Raw genomic sequence first — 14,664 nt, forward strand, 5'->3', positions numbered from 1 at the left:
AAGGTACCTTCAAAACAAGGTGCTTAACTTTTAGAAACCTTTGTGAAAATACACAGAACTGAAAGAGCTGTACAGGAGGTTGTTTTTAACAATATGTTAGCGAAGGACCAGATAGKGGCGGGTTGTTTTTTTTCAAAATGCTAAGCCAGAAGTAGTAGTGTTTAATGTTTGATTCATATACTCTCTTGCAGTAATTAGAACTAATATAACTCTTGATAGACAGGTTTACTTTGCTTCCAGTCTTCCTCCCATTTCCTCCCCCCCCCCCCATACTTTTTCCATTCTCAGATACTGAAAATTGTCAGGAAAGTCTTCACCACTCACTCTAGAGTGGAACAGTTCTAAGAAAGTGAAAMGCTTTCTAACAAGTGCATTTTCTCTGTCCAGTTCATTGGGATATCAGAATTTCAGAGTGTATGTTCTGTTCCTGTCTGTTTTATTTTTGTAAATTAAAAAGCTTATATTTTGTCTTAGCAGCAAAACTGTAAAAACAAAAAGCAGAAGATTACTATTATTTGACTAAAGTTCAACCATTTTCTTTCTTTATATGTGACAAAGGAAAGAAGTTTAACCGAAAGATCTTAATTTTCTGTGRAGCATTTTTTTTTAAATCAATGTACAGTGTAAACCAGTGTTCACAAGAGACCTTAATCAAAAAGAACTTTAGAACTAAAAAGAACTTTAACTGTGCACTAACCTGGTAATCTCATAGCTTTAGTAGAGTACCTTTGTGGTTTGGGAGTTTTTGCTTATTTGTTTTCTTGGATATAATTTTCCTTTATTTGGCCTTTAATCATRGCTGAACTGTTTTGTGGTCTGGTTTGTCAGAACTGTTACTGCTTCATCATTAGTAGTTTTTAAATGCTTTAGTTATTTTTAATGTTTACAAAATTTCTCACTATTGATGCACTTGCCAGCTACTTTCCTCTTTAATTAAATATGTATTTTCTCTACGTGTGTATGCGGGAGTGAGTACAGCAGAATTTTCCTAACTCTTACTGGCTGTTTAGTCTTCCAGTTTTCACAGTTGTGGTTTGCTAGTACATTTTTTTTTTCTCTTAGTTAAATTTCTTGCACTATAGGCTGCTGAAGACAAACCTTGCTCTGTTTTCAGCCTTATATGATTCTTACTCTGTCTACAGGGAACTACATTTAAATAACAACCTGTTACGAGTTTTACCTTTTGAGCTGGGAAAACTGTTCCAGTTACAGACTTTGGGTCTGAAAGGTATTACTACTTTTTCTTTCTGTGCTTTGTTTTTTTGATATCACTCTTCAGCTGTCATGGTTGTAGACTGCTGACTCATACAGTGTTACTGAATAGCAATCCCAGGTGTATCTGCTTAGTCTGGTTTTATAAATATTGTCATCTAGTGATTGTTTTAAAAAAAAAAACTCATTGGGAAAAATTCTCAGCATGCGGAGAGGTTTGCTTCTCTTTCTGTGGCTTAAGAGGAGGCTTTCTGTTGCTTGCGTAGGCTCTGGATACAGTATTCCAGTAAGAAATAATAAGCAGTTCTTTATAGATACCATACTCCCAACAATGGAATATATTATGCTATTTAAACCAAGCAGYAATTTAAAATCAATTCCCCCGTTTTTATCCCAGTACTGTATGGATTCTAGCTATGGCAACACTGAACTCCGTTTCAGTGGAAATTCCGTGGCATGGAAGGCCTGCGCGTTCAGGAGCACTGGGTGATGCTATGCCTCTCAGCAAGGTTAAGTTTCAAAAGTCTTTTTTCCCCTCCCTTAAAACTAGGAGATTGCAGTGTGCATTATCTGAAAACTTTTAGGATCTATTTATACATCTAGCAGATACTAGACTCGGGTGTGAGCGGCACGTAAACTGCCGTGGATGCTCCTCTAACGTTGAGCAAAGCAAGCAGAGGTTGCTCGTGTCTCGCCGCCTCAGCTCTGTGSCTGCGCGTGCTGCAGCACATCCTGCCATGCCAGTTCTTCACTACTGTTACATCCAACTACAGAACTTAATGCAGGAAAGACTGCATTTAACTTTGCTATAACTATTCATGCATGTAATGTTTTGTGGGACTGAGTCTTTAGTCTTCAAATTGTAAACCTATAAATAGTTTGTATTAATCTGATATCTTGTCTCAGAGATGCTGGCTCTAAACTCAGACATGTAAATTCATGCAATTTCTGATATTTCTGTAAACATGTTTGCAGGAAATCCACTTACACAGGATATTCTGAACCTTTATCAGGAACCAGATGGAACACGAAGGCTACTGAACTATTTGCTTGATAATTTGGCAGGTACTGCAAAAAGAAGTAAGTGATTGTTCTTAAAATATTTGTTTCTGCTGCTTAAAGTAAATGTGATTATCACTTGTTGTATCTCTCTTTTAAAATGTTCCAATAGTTTCAACAGAACAGCCACCTCCAAGATCTTGGATTATGTTGCAAGAACCAGACCGAACAAGACCAACAGGTACTGTAACTCTTAATGGATTTTTCTTTTTTCTCTTTTTAAAACCTGCTGATCTTTAATGAAAAAAAAATTGATGCTTAAACTAACCTATTATTTATCTAATACTGGCGGCCAATTGCAGTATTGCGCTCTCATTTTGAACATTTGTTTTTAAACTTAACTATATTTTTTTAATAAAAGTTGTTTCTTTTTAATTAGCATACTCCTCAAAGGAATTGAAATTGTTATCTAAAAAGAGTTGCATAGTTGAATTACAGTAGGCTTAATTGATTTTTTTTTTTTTTGAGGAACAAAAAATGGCAGGCTGTGGTCATAATTCTTCATTGATGTAGAGGTTTTTTAAGTAACCTATGTATCATCTTTGACTCTAGGCTTTTGTTTGCTGTTAGTATTCATGCACTGTTTCAATGTTTACTATTTTTTTTCTGCCTGAGGCGTTTAAAATACAGGCTTTTATATTTGTCTGCCGACCTAAACTCTTCTTACCATGTTTCTCAATAATTGCAGTGCCCTGTACTTCAAGGCTGACATAAGTATTCTTTCTTCTATTGATTTTATTAAGAAGGTTGCTACAGTGACATTTTTAACTATGTCATTTGTCAACAGCTCTTCTTTTGCTGGTTCAAATAAAATTTACATGTTCCGACTTTGAAGATACTATGTGACTTGTCATTTGCTGTCCCCTATTTGCTTTCARACTGCTGGGTTTGGGCTCCCAGTCAACCTGAGATTATTGCCTCAGTTTGCTAAATCCCAGACATCTTCCTCCCCCCGGCTGTCTATCACTCTTGAGAGAGCTCCCAATAAATTTCCAAGGAAAGCATCTCGTTATTGCACTGCAAATGCCTTCACGCTTTTGGGTTTTCTTTCTTGTTTGTTTGTTTTTTAAAAAATGTTGCTGGATTATCTGTCRTGTTGCCCCAGATTGTCTCATTGGGTCCCCTCATTTTCCAAACAAATACAGAGGAGAAGTAGCTTTTTTATCTTTACAGTTGCATTCTATGGTTTTTGAGGCTTTTTTTTTTTTTTAGTTTTCATTGTACCTGCATAGTATACTGTGCAAAGGGATCCTAGCAGCTGTGGATCTGTTACAGTTCATGGTGGTAATAATTAAATACGTTTTAAATAATCTATTTAAAGAGTTTACAAACCTTAGTCTAGTTAGCGAATTTAAGTGTACAATACACTTACCTTGTTTTACTTTTCACATTAATAGATCACTTATTGTAAAGTGTGTTTGCCTGCTATTTACTGTATCAAGTATACAAAGAGCTCCCCTCCATCACCACCCATGGATGTTAGAAGAAGGCTGCTGTAAATCCAAATGTGGATGGTAGTTTGTCATTTGAGAAGGACTAACAAATGCTTTTTTAGTATAAGTGCAGATGCTGTGTTTTGGTTGAAGCAAATGAAGCATGAACTGATAAAATTACTGAAGGCAAAAGTGCAAAAAACATAATTGTACTTTTTTGTTAAATGAATCAGTGTGTAAGTAAAATTGTTGTTCTACAGCCTTGTTCTCTGTCATGTGTTACAACGTACTTTGTGATAAATATGCTACCCGGCAGCTGTATGGCTATTGTCCATCTTGGGCATTGAACTGGGAATACAGAAAAAAAGCCATTATGCAGGAAATCCTAAGCTGCAATGCTGACATCATAAGCCTTCAGGTAAAAAATATATTTCTGTTTCTTTTCCTTTTGTATTCTCATGTACTGGCTTCTCTATATTAAATGTATTTACAGTAGGTTATTTGTTTTCAAAACCGTGTGAAAACAAACCAAAAAACTGGTGTTTAAAACATTATTTGTTGCTTGACATCAAAAGAATGCTTTTCAGCCCACTCAGCTGGAATATGAATCAGCAGCTGCTGATCAAAGAAATGTGTGTGGGGGTGCCTTTGTGTGTGCATGTGTATGTGGGGGTATAATTGACACATTTTGAAATAAAAGGCTTGAGATAACCATAACTGGGGATTACAGAAATTCATTTATATTTTCTTCTTAAAATAGGAATATTGCTCTCATATTTGCATTTTCTATGCTTAATTCTTATGATTTTTCTAAAGCTAGTTTGAAAATGATTTATGCTTCTGAAAAGACTAAATAATACCAGTCTTCTGTGTTTTGGTAGTAGTACATTCATGCTGTGTGCTGTCTTACAACTTTATAGGAGGTTGAAACTGAACAGTACTACAGTTTTTTCCTGGTAGAATTGAAAGAACGTGGCTATAATGGATTCTTCAGTCCAAAATCTAGAGCTAGGACAATGTCGGAACAGGAAAGAAAACATGTTGATGGTTGTGCAATATTTTTCAAAACAGAAAAGTAAGTGCTGTGTTTTATGAAGCTTGCTGTTTTGTCTTGCGCTTTTTCACACAATTTCTTGTGTCAGTCTGCACTCCAGACAATTTGGCATTAGTCGCCCTTTTTTGTAGCGATTCAGTGTTTCTTATAGAGCATTCCTAACTAAGAATATTCTGTACAAGAGAAATCATTCTGTGTCTAACTAGCCATAGAGAATTTTAACCTGAATTTCTGTCCATATTCATTCTTTTGGAGCAAAATAGGTTGGGAGATCACTAAATTGTACTTTAATTGTTGAGTAAATGTGTCATCATATGTTAATAATGGGAAAGCAATGAAAAAATATTGCTGAAATGAGACCTCAGATGACGTTAACTTTTTGATACCCGAGCCTTCTGTAAAAACTGAAGAAAAGGCACTTAAAATCACTGATAACTTCTGACGATAATGCCTCCCTTAAGAGCTGCAGTGGTTATTGTGATTTCAGGTCAGGATTTGTATGAAATTATGTGGCCCAATGAGATTTTCACATCATAAATGTTTTTGAACCTTAATTAGAAGAGGAATTCTCTCTAACATTTCCTTTTGGCATTTGTCTACTGATAAAGCTATATATGATGTTTCTCTTTCAGATTTACTTTGGTTCAAAAACATACTGTTGAGTTCAATCAACTAGCTATGGCAAAYTCAGAAGGTTCAGAAGCTATGCTGAACAGAGTTATGACAAAAGATAACATTGGAGTTGCTGTATTACTAGAACTGCGAAAGGAATTGATAGAAATGTCATGTAAGTCCTGTTTAGTTCAATTGTCTGCATTTTATAATTGAAAAAGCAAGATGGATTTTTGTTGCAGTAAAATAGAGAGAAGCTAGGTTCTACAGATCAGTGTAACTTTGTGCATTTTATGCCCAGGCGAACTTATTTCCAAAGATGATTTGGGGAGAAGTCATGTTATTCAAATGATGAGATTTTTTTTCCATGTGTACATTTTGTTTTTAAAAAAGTATAAAGGAACAACTGAATTTTGAAACAGAGGGAAAAACAAACAACTTTGCTTGGAGGTGTGCACAGGTGTCAATCAATTGGTATTAGTCTCATGCTTCTGGATCATATATATGCGTAATTTTAACTTATTTTCTTCACTGTCATGCTTATAAAACCTCCTTGTTCTGCCCTATCACTCTTAGTTTAGGAAATGTAAATTGGCTTTATAAGTACCTCAGTGGGCCCCTATTCAACCTATGTTGTGTTTATCTCGATAAGGCTTTATTAATTCAGATTCTAACAAACAAGCCTTTTTAAAAAGCACTTCTGGCAAGAGAGGGAACTCATTCCCTAAGGGGATATGGGCATTACTTGTTTATCATTGCAAGTAGCCTGTTGTAATTTTTAAAAATACACAGTTGGTCTTTCAGTGGGCCTATCTGTTATTTATGGTAATTAATAGTATTCTTAAATACATAGGTGTTACATATTCTCTGCTAGTTTTGTTTATTAATGGTCTTCAATGTGAAACACAATTATTCCTAGCACTATATATCAACTAAAATGTTTACTAAACATAAAAGGAATTTTATGACCTTCTTCATGTAAAACATACCACATATCAGTTAGTTTAAGCAACTGGGTATTTGTTCTCCATTGAAACATCTTGTTTAAAACTCAGCCTAATAAAAGATAAGTGTTTTCTGTTGCTGACAATGTAAGTGTAAGTAACTAATCTTAAATTTTAGCTGGCAAGCCACATCTTGGGATGGAAAAACAGCTAGTTCTTGTAGCTAATGCACATATGCATTGGGACCCAGATTATTCTGATGTGAAGCTGGTTCAGACTATGATGTTCCTGTCTGAGGTAAAGAACATTATTGATAAAGCTTCTCGTAGTCTCAAACCTGGTGTTTCGGGAGAACTTGGGACCATTCCACTTGTACTGTGTGCAGATCTCAATTCTCTGCCAGACTCTGGTAAGAGTACTATTTTTTTATTTTTTATTTTTTTTAGAATGTTTTAAGTGTATAATAATTTAAATTATAAGGCCTTTTTTAAAGGAATTTCAACATTCCCGTAACATAAGTTGTTTGATACTATAACCTCTAAAGGTACTAAGAAAATAGAGGGAAGAATTTCTTTCATGAGTGATCTTAAGCTATATCTGTAATACGACATATGCAATGTATTTCAGAAACATTTTGTTTGCCATTTGGCAGTAAAGGAATGGAAAGGAAGAAAATATCTTCCAAAATAACTGGAAATATTAGTATGTTGCTGATAAATGTGGGKTTTTTTTTGTTTAAGTGTGAAAATACAGATTCTTCTCTTTAAAGTGGCAGTCATTTTCTGGAGCTTAAAAATTTTAGGACTYCTAAAACCGTATACATCTCTTACATGCTATCAGAAAAGGGATTCTTCAGAGTGCTTTACTAGCGTAGGACTTCTGCCCCCCTTTTGGCCTCTTCTGGGCAGCTCTTAATGTCTTTCGGAATGGTTATTGCTTAGCTTTATTGGAAATCTGATTCACTGTGATCTTGAGAAAGCAAGTATTTTTAATGGCTATTGCAATAGCAAATTCTTATATCTGATTTGTATATTCAGAACAACTAGTCATTTCTTTTACAGAATCCCTAACGAAGTTGTTCTGAAACYGAGATGCATCACTAGTTTTCTAAGACACAAGTCTGTCGACTTGGCTTTGTGGCATCTTTCAGGTTACCCTTATCTGGATAGTATGTTGTTACTTTTTGAAAAGTTTTAACTTAAGAATTTTGAAACTCAAGATTTGAGCACAGAGATGAGACAAAGGGGAAGCTGCTTACTTAGCATCTATGGAGTTTTATTTCTGATCCTTTCATCCTCCTCCTAATCAGTGCTCCATACTAAACTTCTAGATTTTTTTTTTCTAATCAAAGGATGCCTCTTTTGTATAGGTAGCATTTCTTTTGGACACTAATGTATGTTGTCTTGGAATATTTTATAGTAACTACTACTGACTATTGTGTATATGTTAAGGTTTTGCTCATATAAAGCATAAGATTGCATATATGGCTTAAAGCAGTCTACACAATTATTTGCTGAATGTTTGTTAGTACCGTCTTGTCTATACGTGTGTCTCCTATTAGGTGTCGTTGAGTACTTGAGCACTGGTGGAGTGGAAACAAACCACAAAGACTTTAAGGAACTGAGATACAATGAAAGTCTTACCAACTTCAGCTGTAATGGAAAGAATGGAACAACAAATGGGAGAATTACACATGGTTTCAAGTTGAAGAGTGCCTATGAGAATGGCCTAATGCCTTATACAAATTATACATTTGACTTCAAGGTAAGGAGTTTGCCGTTATTTTGAAAAAGTTTTCCCATTTGAAGCTAAACTAAAGTGATTTGCTGTACTGAACTGTTAAAGAAGTTCAGCTGTTTGGGTAGCTAATAGTAAGCTTACACATTTGTATTTAAAACATAGCAAAGTAGAGTACATAACACTTCATTTTCCTAGGAACCAAGTTTCACTTTTTCTTTTTTGCATCTTGTACTAGATTTGCCAGATCTAGGATGCTGTTGTTATTCCTTGTAAATAGGAGGACTTTGTATTGTAATACTACAAGCTAAATTAAATAGTAGAACGGTGGTGGTGAAGCTGCTAACTGCAAGGGAATAGTAATCCGTGTTATTACTCAAAAGCTATCAGTGCTTCCTTGCCCAGGGAAAACAAAAGACAGTTGTTTTTCCTCTCAAAATTAGAGAAATGTGTCTTGGAGCTTTGTAGGAGGTTTCAAATTAGACTCCACAAAAGCAAGGCAGAAGTGATACTGGGTGGACTTTTTGTTTCCCTAATCTATATTAGGCAGCTCTTGGGATAGGAAGTAGAAGTCTCCTAAATCGGCTTGCCATGGAGAAGGAATGGTAGCATTTAAGTTATTCCTAATATTGAGCATACCTTTTGTTCGGAAAAATAATATGGGTAAAGAGTTGTATACTAATAATTGATTTTTATTTCCTTTCTTGTTTCAGGGTATTATAGACTACATCTTCTACTCTAAACCTCAGCTGAACATACTTGGTATTCTTGGACCATTGGATCATCAYTGGTTAATAGAGAACAATATAAGTGGTTGTCCGCATCCACTCATCCCTTCTGACCACTTCTCACTTTTTGCACAACTGGAGCTTTTGCTGCCTTTCCTGCCTCCTGTAAATGGAATCCATCTCCCTGGCAGGAGGTAGTCAAGTACATTTTAGAGGGCAACCTCGATCTAACTTGTACAGTTGTAAAATCTGAATATAGAGGAGTGAGGTATGGCCAACAGGGAATTTTTTTCTTAATGATCTTAAATCTAATTATTTGCTAAAGATATAGTAAAAGCCAGGTGCTATCAACAGACACAATTCTGAGCCCAATATACTTTGTATACTGTTAGACAGTGATTGGTGCGTTTGCACCTTTCTTTAATACGTTACAATTAAACTTCCTGTTTCTTCTATCCAACGTGACATTTTCATGCCTTGAAATAGGGAATTGTTATATACAGTATATTCTCTTTGCACAGTTATCTGTAGCACTACTTTTTTGAGGCCAGTAGGAACATCCGGAGAACATTCTTCCGTACTTCACTCCCTCCTTTTTCAGACTTGTTTGTAAAATATAGAATTTGAATTTAGCCTTTATTGATTGTATATGAACAACAGAAAACCTGATTTATGAGATTTTGTACTTAAAAAAAATCAGATTTGGAAAATGATTGTATTGTAAACTAAGGCTAAATTTTTATCTGTTTTCATGTGTTATAAAGGCCAGCTTGTAAAAGAGGTTGTCACAGGTTTTCTCTGCTAATGATTTGCACTGTTAGGGTTTTGTTAGCCCTTTTGTACTACTTTTTATGTTCAATTGAGAACATTGCTTTTAAAATCCAGATCTGTAAAATCCTAGTCAGTATCTTGCAAAGGTAACTAAATACCTTCTGTCTTTTTCTGATTTTTTAAAAAAGAGAAAAGCATAGAGTTCTCACAGAACAGATAAGCTAAGCAGTGAATATAAGTAGACCTGAATGGATTGAAAGTTATTATTGATGTGTATACACTCAGATACTTTTCTCATCTCTAATTTTTGAAGTAAAATTAGGGATACTTGTGTATAGCTTCTTCATTTCTATTTTAAATACTTGTCCTATCTCCACTGTGCCTGCTTAAATTTGTTCTCAACTAGCACTGCCTGTGCATGCAGAGAGATCCTGTGCATCCTCTTTTATTTTTTTTTAAATAATGTTAACACTTGTGAAAATTTTATGAAGATACTTTTGTATAAGCTGTGGCATCTTTTTTTCCTTTGTGGAGCATTGAATATCACACTTTTGAACATGTTCAGGTTTTGGGTACACATTTTCTAGCTTCTAATACCCATGCACTGCTTCTTTCAGTGTCATTGCACAGTGCTGTTTTTCCCACTAAGAATTACTATCATGTGAATTCTCTTTAGTTTAAGTGTGTTCCTCAGTTTCAGAAAGTATCATTCCTTGAAGGAAAAAAAAACAACCCTACATTTTTCTATTGATGAAGCAGTGTAAAATAAATGCATTTTCAATACAGGTCCCACAGACAATTCTTCAGATCATTTTTAAAGTGACCAAGTCTTATTTTAAAGTGTCAAGCAAGACTAAAGTTATAGTGTACCCTCAGTGCCATTTGTGTCATGAAGCCAAGTACTTAACAGCTTACATTTGTAACTTGTGTATTCTTATCCTAAAAGGGAGAATTTATCTCCTTAAACGATAATCAATGTAAAGAACTGAGATAGAGAGCTTGGTCTTAAACAGCTTTTGTTTCGGCTGCAGGCAGAGAAGCAAAAGGACACTGAGCATTAAGAAAAACTTTCTAAATATTGTGAGTTTTTATATGTAATAGAATGGATTGGTAATAATGATTCAAAATTTTATGAAAAAGTAGTCGGCACATAAGTGTGCTCAAACCGTTCTGTTTTAAGCTAAGAGTAAAAATGACAAACAGATCGGATATGTAAAATATATATTTTAAATTTCAACAGGAGAAATCTTGATCTTGAATCCTTGTCTGGGACCTGATCTCTTGGGGTTATTTTGTTTTGGTTTTAGTTGTGAAAACACCAAACATGTCCAGTTTATAATCAGTACATTGAAATGCTGGTAGTATTGCTGTAGTAGACTTAACTCGTAGTGTTATTTTTTTCTGTTTGTTTTTTGGGGTTTTTTTTGTAAAGTGTGAATAAAAGGTGTTTTACTCATGTTTCCTTAATGATGTCTTGGTAATGTACATCATGACAATTTCCAGTGACGATGAGCCAATTTAGCTCGTCAAACTGAGCAAACTATTTTTCTTTTCTGATTATCTGGATTGTGTAATGAGTCCAGAAAGCTTTACAGAAGGGGAAGGGAAGCACTTACTCATTTTGTATTTCTTAGAGGGGGATAATTTACTTTAATAGATGCTGGAGCTTGAGTGCACTTGTTAGATTCTAAAGGTTTGAGCTTTATCCAATATGTTTTCTCCTGTATTTCTTAGTCTTAAGTATATTTGAATTTATGACAGCATATTAAAATATGGCCCGTTTTGTGCTTTTGGAGACCCAACTGTTCTTGTTTAGTTAAGTTACAAAGGGTCCGTTTTAAACAACCATTTTCTCTGGCTTTTATACGAGACTRTCGGTCCTGATCAAAAACCCACTGAATACATTGTAGACACTCCTTTGACTTCACTGGGTTTTAACTGGACTCTAACCATGACTCGAGGGCTGAACGAAGGAGAAATATTTTGAATATAGGGAAAGACCAGATGCACCAAAACAGAGCTGAGATAAACTTTGTCAAATAATCTTTCAAAGAAAATATATTCCTGTGTCAAACAAATCTAACTCAAAAGTCTCAATTTCCAGCTATAATATAGAATAAGGCAATAAACCATGTTTTCACAAAATCAGAATGTTTGCTTTATAGAGTCTTTAACATAAAATGGTTATTTTCAGTATTTTTATTTGAGGTGGCTTTGGGTGTTGCCATAATGTACCTTCAGTGTTCTTGTTATAAAAGCACATATAGCAAAAGTCACAGAAAATCAATGGGGTTGAAAGATTTTTATTTAGGTTAGACCAGGCTCTTTTCCACTTAAAGTACAGTCAGCCGTATCTTGTTTAATTTCATTTACATTTACAAAAACTTCCGGATATCAAAATGCAAAATGACATATACCTTTAAGTAAAATAATTGATTAGAGTACAAGACATTAATACACAAGTTGCTGCTTTTAACATAACACAAGTGGGGGAAAAACATACAAGGCAGTGTGTTTTGTAATTATTTTGTCCTTTTAGCAGCTTAAACAACAACAAGAAAAAGTAAATTTGGCTAGTGTTTTGACTGACTTTGCTTAGACTATTGTATGTATGAGTCTTTGATCTAACTTTAGGCAAATCTCTCACATTTGTTTAGAATGCAGATTTAGAAGATAGCTTATGGTTTGCTTTTCAGCCACACAATAAAACCTATATTAAAGACAAAATAATTACAACATCATTGAAAGAAACTAATTACACCGTAAAACTTAACAAAATTTCAGTTAACTGCTTAAGTAGCAAGCCTTTTTCATCCAGCCGGACACAGTATTTTTTTAGTATGTAACTGCTATTCTTTTCTTTTGGTTGCATAAATTTGTAACACTTAAGTGTCTTTGGTATGTTTAAGTAGTGTCTAAAATAGAATATCTTAGTCTTTATTCACAGTACTTCTGTATAATGTGTAATGCACTGGACTAACTCTTGTTTACCATTCATGTAACAAAAACCAGCACATTATCTGCACTAAGCTCAAAGAATGTTGCATTTGTCTATAGGCAGCTCTTCAATAAGATAAATGGGAAACTGAATATGGTCTGATGGTAAACAAGGGCTTTTACTGTTCTCTTCAGTGGAACTTTCTTCTTGGTCAAATTTTAACTAGTTAGTATTATATTTATATACAGGGTCTTCTTTTTCTTTACCAATGTATTTTCCTACTCATAGCTGACCAATAAATCCAATATCTGTTTCAAACCTTCTTGAAGTCTAATTCATATTTTAATTCTAAAGCTTTTCTCAAGTTGCACAAATAGCCAAAGTGGGCAAAGCATGCTAAAGGAAGATGCAAATGTGTAAGAAGCTTGACAAGCGCAGATAATCCTGAACTCTTTTCTGGATCTGCAGATCCAGAAAATTATTTGAATCACTTGGGTTTGAGTCGCCATTTGTGRAAAGCCCAAGTCCAAGCCTGGAATGTGCAACCTACTCCCTGTCCCTGAAATAAAGACCTCAGCCCCAGATTTCACGTTTGGCCAACTTCTGACCTTCTTAAGTCAGCGCAGTGAGTTATGCCATGTGTCCAGTGCCTCCCACTGGCTCTTTCCTCCCTCGCCCTCATCTTACAAAGCCCAAAGAAGATTTGGGGTCGGGCAGCGGGAAGGGATGGGCATGGTTTTTTTTGTTCCTTTCCTATGGTAAATTAATGGGAAAAAGTCTTCAAAGTGAAGATTTATTGCCTCTTTTTTTCAAGAGTGAGATTCAGCTAAACCTTGTTCTTAATTATCACATATTTTCTCTGTGTTTTTTCTGTATCAGTGTATGCATAACATGCCAGATTTTTATTTTATATGATGTTCCTATTGCTAAAAGCAGAAAGCATCAAATATCTGAGCACACTTGCTGGGTAAAGCATTGAGGCACAAAAGACAAATCTCACTGCCACTTCCATGCCTTTTCAGAAGTAACGTTCAATACATTGGCCCTTTTTTGCTTTGAAATAACTGATCCAGTTTAGTGTTTTCATGAATACCACAGGGGCCAGCGTGTTCAGCTTGTGTGTAGCTTTAAAATTTGTCTTGAAACAGTTGCAAGTCCCCAGTGGAGTTAGGAGTTTCATTACAGGCTTCAGCAATTAATTTCTCTTCAGGCCTGTGTCAGATCTGAAATTTTAATTCTTGCAACAGATTTGCAGTCTTGCCACTAGATGGTGCGTGTAACGCAGGCTTTATGTGCGCAGGGAGCTGCCGAGGGTGCGTTTGAGTGACACCCGGAAAGTGTGGCCAAGGGAATTACCCTGAAAGATATTTGCTGGAATTCAGGCCCAGGACCTAAACTTATTCCTGACAGCGTTTGGTTTGGTAATATCCATGTTGATTATACATTGGGTTTATAAATCCAGCTGTCATGACAAAAAGTGCAAAAGACTTTACAGCRTTAGATTCACTCTAAGATCATCGTTGAATTTAGTATTCTTAATACCTTGTTTTAAGGTGCATGCAATTGTTAGTTGCCAACTGAAGTTCATGAATTCTTAAAYAGTATCTACTAACTTGAGATGTGAGTGGGGGGGCTCCATCCATATGGAAGGAGGTGACTTCTGTGCAAGAAGTGGCAGAGGGCCTGATGTCCTGTCCAGAGAGAGAGGATATGGATGAAGGTATCCCTCATTCCGACAAAGTTCAGCTTGTGTCTTGCAGTCCTAAGCAAAGTAGGAGACAGTTTTTCTTAACTGGCAGGAATATAACTAGAGCTTTTTAAATATAATTAAGTGCCTGATCACCCTGGCCATTTCATTATACCCYGTGTCTACTGAAGTGGTGCAGAGATGGTGCAGAAGTAGGTTTTGCACCTTCTAGGGTGGGAATTTCCCAGRTTAGTGCAGATGACTGCTTTGTGTTTCTTTCATACTTATGCAGGCAGAGCCAGAGGACCCTTGAGGCACCTGGAATCAAGCCTGAGCAGGGAGGAGAAGCAGCCGAGACAGAGGTCCCTGGAAAGGACAAGAATATGTATGGTACCTAAGGCGACCTTTTGGACAAAACCCGATTTCATTAAAGGGTGAGTGTTCTGGTTACTTTCTTGCTTTACTTCTTACCCTCCTAACCCGGAGGCA

The 14,664-nt window shown here is 35.6% G+C and overlaps 1 protein-coding gene across 3 annotated transcripts in view; it reads left to right on the top strand.

Annotated features, from left to right (window-relative positions):
• The window catches only part of CNOT6 (CCR4-NOT transcription complex subunit 6), a 34,132-nt gene extending 21,322 nt beyond the window's left edge, over positions 1-12,810 (top strand). For 2 of the 3 annotated variants that reach the window (XM_085312865.1, XM_085312866.1), the window contains exons 4-12: positions 1,143-1,228; positions 2,188-2,292; positions 2,384-2,452; positions 3,965-4,122; positions 4,625-4,779; positions 5,391-5,545; positions 6,493-6,723; positions 7,876-8,078; positions 8,765-12,810. In XM_085312865.1, the coding sequence (XP_085168991.1) occupies positions 1,143-1,228; positions 2,188-2,292; positions 2,384-2,452; positions 3,965-4,122; positions 4,625-4,779; positions 5,391-5,545; positions 6,493-6,723; positions 7,876-8,078; positions 8,765-8,977 (1,375 nt within the window). In that variant the 3' untranslated portion in view covers positions 8,978-12,810. The remainder of the gene's footprint in view (positions 1-1,142; positions 1,229-2,187; positions 2,293-2,383; positions 2,453-3,964; positions 4,123-4,624; positions 4,780-5,390; positions 5,546-6,492; positions 6,724-7,875; positions 8,079-8,764) is intronic. The other variant, XM_085312867.1, reaches the window with a different exon arrangement.
• The last annotated feature ends 1,854 nt before the right edge of the window (positions 12,811-14,664 follow it).

The sequence above is a fragment of the Rhea americana genome, unplaced genomic scaffold, assembly GCF_003343005.1.
Source record: "Rhea americana isolate MKP2758 unplaced genomic scaffold, rheAme1 scaffold_37, whole genome shotgun sequence".
NCBI classification, from domain to species: domain Eukaryota; kingdom Metazoa; phylum Chordata; class Aves; order Rheiformes; family Rheidae; genus Rhea; species Rhea americana.